This window comes from Lissotriton vulgaris, chromosome 3_1, assembly GCF_964263255.1.
Source record: "Lissotriton vulgaris chromosome 3_1, aLisVul1.2, whole genome shotgun sequence".
Classification (NCBI taxonomy): domain Eukaryota; kingdom Metazoa; phylum Chordata; class Amphibia; order Caudata; family Salamandridae; genus Lissotriton; species Lissotriton vulgaris.
This window is the reverse complement of record NC_141689.1, coordinates 415,216,590-415,225,696: the sequence shown is the minus strand read 5'-3', so window position 1 is coordinate 415,225,696 and position 9,107 is coordinate 415,216,590. Positions and strand designations below refer to the sequence as shown.

Here is a 9,107-nt window from a genome sequence, read left to right as displayed (position 1 = left end):
TAATTAAAAAAACAAGTATTGGCAAAGCCAGCAGGTTTTCCAATGGCTTCCCCCCCCCCTATCCGAGCTGTATTTATTGGTAAAGTATTTTTCCCATTTCTTTACATTTAAGCAGAGGCAGTTGTAGGCGAGAGGATAGTAAAATAAAGCTATTGTTGGGTTAAAAAAAAAAGAAAACAGAAATCTCCTGATTAAATTTGGTTAGTTTGGCATATGTGCCCGAGCCTGGTGAGTTCTCGCTTACCCATGTATAGCGCTCTGAAGCCGTTTTTGGTGAAGCTGGTGCTATATAAAACAATAAATAAAATAACACACAAAAGAGAGACTGCGGGAATACCCACTACACTGAGCATTCAGGAGTCAGGGGAGTGTAGAGTATGAAACCTTTTGACAAAGCGCTGTGAAGGTGCTGCATGGAGCTATATATAGCGCTATGTAAACCCAAGCACCAGTAAACTAAATATAATATACACTGTGTGCAGCAGCACAAATCGGGCTGCAAAGTGTTTGTGCGGTGCTTAAAAAATAGAGACATATAGCGGTCAACAATAAATACGTTAGCAGGGAGTAGTAGTGAGGCGGTCAGTGAGAAGGATGCAATGATGGCAACTGGCATAGATGAGTACAGGCTCAACGAAACAATAGCAGTAGTAAGCGGTAGACGCTGCAGCAAAGTGTCTGTGAGCCGGTCAGAAAATAGGATGCAATGCCAGCGACTGTCCAGGACGGGTAAACACTCAGGGAGACAATAAGCTTAATTAGCAGAATCCGCTGCTGCTGAGTGTCCATAATGCAAAGAACAGCAACATTTGCACTTATCGTGCGATAAAACCAGCTTTGGGTAAAGTTCCATGGGTAAAGACATCTATCTTTATACCTAAGGCAAACAGTAAATTCCACTAGTGCTAAGTGTTTGTAATGCAAACAACATCAGCATTTGCACTTACCTCTGATCGCGTGGTTTACCGGGACGAGTAAACACTCCGGGAGACACTAGGCTTAATAAGCACAAGCCGATGCTGCTCAGTGTTAAACTTCAATGATCGCGCAATGAAACCAGCTTTTGTCAAACTTCAATGATCGTGCGATGAAACCAGCTTTTGTCAAACTTCAATGATTGCGCGTTGAAACCAGCGTCTGTCAAACTTCAATGATCGCGTGATAAAAGTAAAATGGCAGGGAGCTGTAGCTGAAACAAAAACATTGCCTCGAGCGAAAGTAAAACAAGCTTCCCTTCAAGTCCCCCCAAAAAAAGAGATCTACGAACAAAAAAAAGACACGAAACGAGTGCAAGAATCCCATGTAAAGGGGCCAATAGCCAGAGGTGTGCCCAAGAGGAAAAAAAGGAGGGACGTAACACTTGCTTAACAAATAGCAAGAAGCAGATAAAAAAAAACTGAAGAACAAATCAGAAAACGGAGGCAGAGCCTCCCTCACTATACTGTATACAGCATCTCTCAACAAGACACCGCATTCGCTGCCTAGGCGAGACCTAAAAAGGTGGCCCCAATTAGTGAATTGGATAGCTACAAGACTGACCAATGTTTGTAAATAGGGGCAGTTTGGAAGTGTTTAGCAAAGTATGGAAGACTGCAGAGATTTGAGTTTGCTGCAGTTAATGTTTGTTTAATATCAATCAGAGGTTAGAGTGCATAAAAAAGTATGGGAACTGAGATACTGCGTGCAATGGGGCAAGGGAGGGGTCAGTGAGCGCAGGGGTGGGGTCAAAGGTGTGGCTAAAAAAACTAAATATTCTGTACTTTTTTTTGCTCTTTCACGTCAGGTAGCTACATATAGAATAACATGCAGCTTAAATGAAAAATGCATTTTAAAAAGTTATTACTCAGTTGAAAATGCACCATAGTAGATTATAAAAAAGAATACATCTTTGTCATCACAAAGCTTCAAGTGATTCATTCCTTACATTTGCAGATTATCTTTTATATTTGTATATTAACTTGTAGCAAACATTTGCATTTGTTTCAAGCAAGCAGGCAGCCTGGCTGGAAGGCTTGTTTAGCTGTCTGCTTGGCTTCTGTTTACACAGCACAGGACACTCATTGATGACACTTCAGCTGAAGCATTTAAACTATCAGAAGTAACCGTCGCGGGTCGGTTGTCTTTTTATAAAAAGTAGGGGGACTTTTTTCATAAATCAAAAAAGTATGCGCACACTGTGACCCTCCGATTCCGCCCACTTTGACCTTTGATTTCAAGGAAAATCAACAGTAAAAACCAGCCCAACAGACTATAAAGAAGGCTGACAAAAAGCTACAAGCATTTGCAATGCAATAGGTCTCGCATTTGCAGGAGTTTAAGCTATTGGCATTGTAAATGACAATGCCTTTTATTTAGCCGTTTTGAAAAACAACAAGCCTTGTCATTTACAATGCGAATAGCTCAAACTCTCGAGACCTGTTGCATTGCAAATGCTTGTTTTCATTTGCGTCCTATTAACAAATATAACTCCATTATCCTGCACTGCACGTCTAGTCGGCGGATGTAAAAGGTCCATTACCATGAAGTCAGAAAAACAAATTGACAGTTATATCTGAATCTGCATGACAAGTAAACAATGCAGCGCAATTAGAAAAATAAACTTTTAAAATTAAAAAATAACACTACAACTGTAGAAACGTAGAGGTGAAGTTTAATTTTCTCACCACTTAAATAAGTTAATTAGATATTTGGTAAGACAGATCAACAAAGATAAGTTAATTATGCTGTAATTCTGCTGCATTTTCTTTCACGATGTGCTCACTGTCAACACAGGAGGCCATAATGGACACTTTAAAGATGGTGGACGAAGAGCCAAAAAGAAGTGAAGGGACCAGGTCTTAGAATCCTCTAATCATACCCTGGTAGTACTGCAACAACAAACGGGACTTCAATTTGAATAAATCGTATTAGGCACTGTAAAGGTTTATGCCAAGTATTTCAAAGATTCGTAAACAGCGCAGAGGAGATTCTGTACAGAGCGCATGCACTCCCTGCCTCCTAGGCAACAACTCATCTCAGATGTCATCCGGTGCGGATATCTAGTTTTCCTATATACAAGGGCTTGAACACGTCATTGTGCTTTCATAGGCGTAATATACTGAGGTCACTCATGGTCACAAAGAAACACTGATTGATTGGACCTTACAAAAATGCCTATTGTGAAAGCTGGCCGATAATTCGGTTCTACCTCTGCTTATAGGTAAACACCCGCCTGTGGGTTGCAGTGGTCTTCCTGTATTAAAGGTGAAGAATATCAGACCGGTGGCACCGCTGCTTCTGAGTAGCGGCGGTGGGGCCAGGGGGTGTCATGTGAGTCTGGGGACACAGCAGTATCAGCGCGCACAGAGCGCGTTCAATACAATTAAAGTAAAAGCGCTGTATGCCGCACAGAGCACGTCTGATACAATGAAAGTAAAAGCGCTGTATGCCGTGCTGTTAAAGAGCATTAAATCAATGTTTGTACAGTTTAAAACAAAGGCGCAGCCACCACTTTACATATTTAGCGCTTTGTGCACGCTATCGTGAAAACAATGAACAAAAGAAAAGCACACCGCGCTCAACATAAATGTCCATTTTAAAAAATCATTGACATTTTAAACAAGCTGTCGCCATTAGGCAAATAGCCGTTTGTTTATATTTAGATCACGATTTCATTTTAAGTGAAAGCGCGATGCAAATATAAACAAGCGGCCGCCCTTGCCAAAGGTGACTGAAACAAGCTGTCGCCATTACGGGATTTTTAAAAAATAGTGCTTACCCATTAGTTAAAGGAGAATGTATAACGCTGCAGGTAAAACATCCAGTCTGGATGGGCCGTCTGAGAAGGAGACAGGGCGGTAACTAAAAGCCTCATTCTGAATCACAAGCCAGCGTTTAGCATAAACGGTGACGCCAGCCAATCAAAATGATGGGCGGTGCTTCAACTCCACTTCTGAAATATCCCGATTACAAAAAGCCTCGCAGAGCGAGCCGTGCATGCGCGCTGCAACGCAGGTCTGCGAAACTTAAAAACCGCCCACACACTGGCCTGTCAGGCCAGCTCACAGGACACTGCCTGATTGCCTTAGAAGCCAGTTTGACACTAGGGCTGGGGGGAGTATTTTCAAGTCTCAGCAAGCAGGAAAACTGAATTTACAGGCATGTTAACAATTCATAAGCATGCAAAAGTAGCAACGTGCAGTAAATGTTTTGCAAATATTGTGTATTGTTATGTTTTCATTTAATTCCACATTATGGTTTAAGAATGCCACTATCCTTGAATTTCCTTTTTAGAACATTTTGATTATTAGGATTCACCACCAGAAAAATATGTCTTTTAATGTAACTTTGAAATCACAGATTCTCTACTTTCATTGTGCTGTAAAGAACCTATGTAATTATTACTCAACGGAATGGTACTCAACTTAGCAACAACAACAGACTGAAAAGTTGAGTGGACCAAGTGGCTTGTGCAAATGTACACATATACACACACTTTAACCTCTTGAACTATCTTACATACAAAACATTGACTTGGTACCATATCTTTATTTGTTTTAAATTCAAAAGATGTACAGATTTAAAAATTTCAGGTGTATTTTCATGTCATCAACAGTCCATCTTAATCTTATTCTGGATACTTTCTCCTCTAGATATGAAAAACCACCAACCCCTTATTGAATGTTTCTGATTGTTCCTTAAAAATATTAATTCCACGGAGGCAGGATTAGCATGTTGAAGTGCAGTAGGGGCTGTGAAGGGTAAAGTAATGCAACTGAAACATGACTTCAAAAACTGATGCAATCTACTATGGAGAATGTAATCCGGCACATGGAATATTCATCCACAGCCTTCAAACTACTAGCACTGCCTTGCAAGGATGTTGGTGCTCCATTACAGAAAGCATCTTCTCGTCTGACTAAACTAAGATACTTCTAAGGGGAATCAATTAACTGTCATTTACAAACTGTGTTGGGACGACTATACACTTGTGTTTCAAGTACAATGTATATATATTAGTGAGTCAAACAAGACCATAGTTGAGAGTAGTACACATATATGTGGCAAATACCATGAAAATTCACACGAAAGTCACAAATTACATTATGTTTACACTGTAAAGAAAAGAGTTAGAGCAAATGTCAACCTAGAAATTCAATCTTTTTGCTTTTTCATCACTAACAGCACAAAAGAAGTAACTTCTGGCACTATATACCCCGCAAAATCCTTCTGAGACACTGGTTTATTAGTTGGGATGAACTTTAAATTATATTCCGAATCTTGGTTTGCGCAGATGGCACAGACAGGCCCCCAGTACTACTGTGTACCACTGAGCTCATAAATCTTACACATATGCATTTGTTATTTAATTCAACATTATGGTTGTCCTCATTTATTTATGAGTTCAGATTACTGTTGAAGCAGTGTAATATTGTCTTTAAATGTTAGAAATACCCGTATTGCATTTCACCAAAAGTCAAATTCAAAAGTATAACTTAAGTTACAAAGATATGCAAGCTAATATATTTTCTCCACTGCTTCTGTAAAGCCACCGTGCAGACTCGAGTGAATATTGCACCACAAATCCCACATTATATGACGTTACATGCACTCCGGATGTTTAGGAATCTCGGGTGAACAGCAGCAGGCGCTAGATGCGTTTCTTGAGCTCCACACACAGAATGCCGTCGTGGCACAGGACCGCGGACAGATCCCTCGTTCGAACCCCAGCAGGCAGCTTGTATGTGCGCGTGAAACGCCTGGAAATAAACCCGTGCTCGTCCGTGCGGCGGCCATGTTGGGCCTTGACGATGAGCCAGCCTTCGTAAATCTGAATCAAAATGTCTTCAGGGCGAAACTGCAGCACGTCCAGAAGGATGTGAAAGTGCGACTGTCCCTCTCCTGGGCCAGCCTTCTCGAGTTCCGATGCGACTGTCACTGCCTCGACTGACTGCTGTTGCTTTCCTCCGTTGCCTGCAGCAGGGCCTGGCAGGGCAAACAGTGAGTGATCCAATCTGTGCTCTTCCGGGTTTCTGATGGCGAAGACGTAGCAGTAGCGTGCTGGTGATTCCACCCAGTGTCGTACCGTCGAGCCCTCCATTTCCAAAATGCTGCGAGCTCTGATGACTTCTGTCCCACAGTAAAGATCGTCTCCAGCGGAGCCTCCCTCGGGCTCTTCGCTTCTGCATCACTCCAGCTGTCGGGTCAGGCTTTTGTTTCAATACCAGCTTAGCCCTGAGCTACTTTTAGTTAGATTCCGACCACAATACGTCCCCGTAGCTATTTATGAACATATTAAACAAGATCTATACATAGAACACAATATAAGGCTCCCTGGACTGGGAGCACACCGCGTTGCTACCCTGAATCTGGATCCATTTACAAATCCATGTGAACATGTTGTAGCGATCTACAGTCCTCATGCACTCCATATTTGTTCATTGCAGTGCTTTTCCTCAGCAGTTATTCTTGTTGTTATTTATGGTTTAAATCTTTTTATTGAGAGAATTTCAGACACGGAAAACATAGCATCAATACACATAGTTGACTGAAGTACACAGAGCTCCATGCTGCAACGAAATACAAAACAAAAGGAGAAACAATAACAACTCCCCCTCTCTGCAGAACCTGGTGATAATCAGAAGTGAGGGCAATAAGGTCTTGCAATAGAGCTGGAATGTCTCATGAGTTCACTATGTGTGACATAACCGGAGAAAGGCCCTTCAGTCGTAACAAGCGGAGGTATTTAGGACAGGTAAGTTCTCGAATTTAAGTGGAGAGTAACTTATTGAAGGGGCACCAGAGTTCAGGAAAGGTTGTGGACTGCACTGACAGCACAAGGGTCTTCATGCCTACAATGCGCCAGAGGTGATGTGGCCAGCCCTGACAGGTAAGGGCTCGGTTGGTGCCCCAGTGTCTAAGAATGTTTTGCAGCGCTGCCCCAGAGCCAGGCCAATATGTCTGCCCCTGCAGAATTTTAGTGGAAACATGAGGGGATTCGGAAGACCCAACAGGACGTACGCTGGGAATCTAGGTAATTGTGTTTGAAAGTGGACATCTATCGCATCCAAAACTTGGGTCCAATACGAGGTTATGGTCGGACACTCCCAGAGTAGGTGGAGTAGGGTACCCAGAACTCCGAATCCACACCAACACTCCGAGACACGAGAAAGGTTGCCCTTATGTAGGCTCCCCGGGGTAGGATGCCAATAGGTAACTATCTTTGTAGACATTTCAACACTAGCCATATTGACCCTTGTATGCTTCGCTCAGTAGTATACTTCTTCCCATTTACTGGATGTTAGAGAGCTGCCTAGTTCAGATTCTAATGATTCAGAAAAGGGGGTGGTGATGAACAGAGTGTCTGAATTAAGCAGACCACTCTTACCCAGTCCAAAGATCAGGGCTTGATCCATCACCGTTTTTTAGCTCACTGCACCATCCCAGCTCAGAACTTGGCTATATGCAAATTAGTCTGACCCTGGTTCAGATTCTAAGCACGTTTGATGAGTGTGAACAGTGTGAGAAGTAGGGTGCTGCAACAGTTTATAAAGTTCGGTGATCGCATGCCTGTCCGATGCCATTTCTCAATAGGCTGTGAGGGGTCTTTGAACTCCAGCGCAAATCGTAGGGTGCATTATCCAGTGCCAAATTTGGAGATCTCTATATCGCTCTGTTTCAGGCAATGCAAATGCAGCGCAACAATAAGCAAAGGACAAGGGACCCTGGATATCAAGTAAGTGACCAAGGGACCGGCATCCCGGTCGATGGCAGAAGTGAAATTCAGCTTCATTTAGGCCTGGGGTGAACTCTGTGCTGCTTATAATTGGGGTGAGAATGGAGGGAAAGGAGGACAATCCCAGCGTACGCAACCCTGTCCCACACCCTCAAAAACGATCCAGTGATAGGGGAGGAATAGAGGCTTTGTGGCCAGGCCTGTCAGGGCAGGAAAGGGATCTTACAGAGATGTTGTCCGCCCAGTGCCCTAGCCACGAAAAGCCAGTGCTTTTCAGACTCTGGCGTGGACCATTCTAAGAAAAAGCATAGCTGTGTCGCTTGATAATAATGCAATATATGTGAGACCCCTAAACCTCCGTCTTTGTGGTGTTTATATAATAGTGGCTCCCTCATGCAAGGGCGACAATTTGCCCAGACAAAGCGGTTATTTGGCTCTCTTCAATAGCCAGAGTATTCCTGGAGGCAGTTCTGCTGGTATAGTTTGAAATAAAAAGAGTATTTTAGGTAAGATTCTCATCTTTTTAGCTGACACCCAACATAGCCAGGAAAGGCGGTGGGAGCCCCACCTGGCCAGATCCAAGGTAATCTGGCCGCCAGATCCAAGGTAATCTGGCCATATAGTCGCTTGTAATTAATGGACACTGTATGAGAAACTGAAGGTGCTAGCTGTATACCCAGGTAGCGAATAGAAGATTGCGTTGGGTAGGTAGTAGAGAGGACTGCCTGGGTAGACGGTGCAAAAGAGAGATTAAGGGCCTGTGATTTATGCATATTGACCCGAAATCCCACAGCCTGGGCAAATCTCTTGAGCTCATCAAAAAACGCTGGGAGGGAACTGGTTGGCTGTTCCAAGGATGCAAACACATTGTCTGCATACAGGCTAAGAAGATGTTCTTCACCCCCGAAAAGCAGCCCTTTGATATTAGGGTTGTCTCAAAAACGTTGCGTTAATGGCTCCAAATAGAGTGCAAACAATAGTAGTGAGAGAGGACAATCCTGAAGGGAGCCACTCAAGTTAGAAAGCGGGAATGATGTCTGGCTATTAACTCTAACAGAATCACTAGGTGGTTACTGAGAATTTAGGAGCTAAATCGAGGGCCAATTCCAAAGTGGCAGTGAGTCTTGCGAAGGTAGGGCCAGTGGACCCTGTCTAATGCCTTCTTGGCATCTATAGTTAAAAGCATGCTTTCCTGTGCAGAACGCTGAGCTTTGTCAATAAGGTTAAAGATTATTTTTGTGTTATCACTGCATTGGCGAAGTGGTACAAAGCCAGCTTAAGGTGGATCAATGATAGAGGGGAGGAGTGGAACAAGGCGGGATGCCAGAATCCCTGTGAATAGTTTATGGTCCACGTTAAGAAGGGAGATAGGTCTATAGGAGGAGCAGTAGCG

General features: G+C 43.2%; 1 protein-coding gene across 1 annotated transcript; it reads right to left on the bottom strand.

Annotated features, from left to right (window-relative positions):
* Positions 1-4,461: 4,461 nt before the first annotated feature.
* Positions 4,462-6,146, bottom strand: HSPB3 (heat shock protein family B (small) member 3). The gene has a single exon (XM_086962943.1). The coding sequence runs from the start codon at positions 6,077-6,079 to the stop codon at positions 5,630-5,632; it is 450 nt and encodes a 149-aa protein (XP_086819069.1). The 5' UTR covers positions 6,080-6,146; the 3' UTR covers positions 4,462-5,629.
* Between the last annotated feature and the right edge of the window lie 2,961 nt (positions 6,147-9,107).

What these genes read in the sequence shown, in the direction of transcription:
- HSPB3 (XM_086962943.1), bottom strand. Translation starts at nt 6,079, where the DNA reads ATGGAGGGCTCGACGGTACGACACTGGGTGGAATCACCAGCACGCTAC.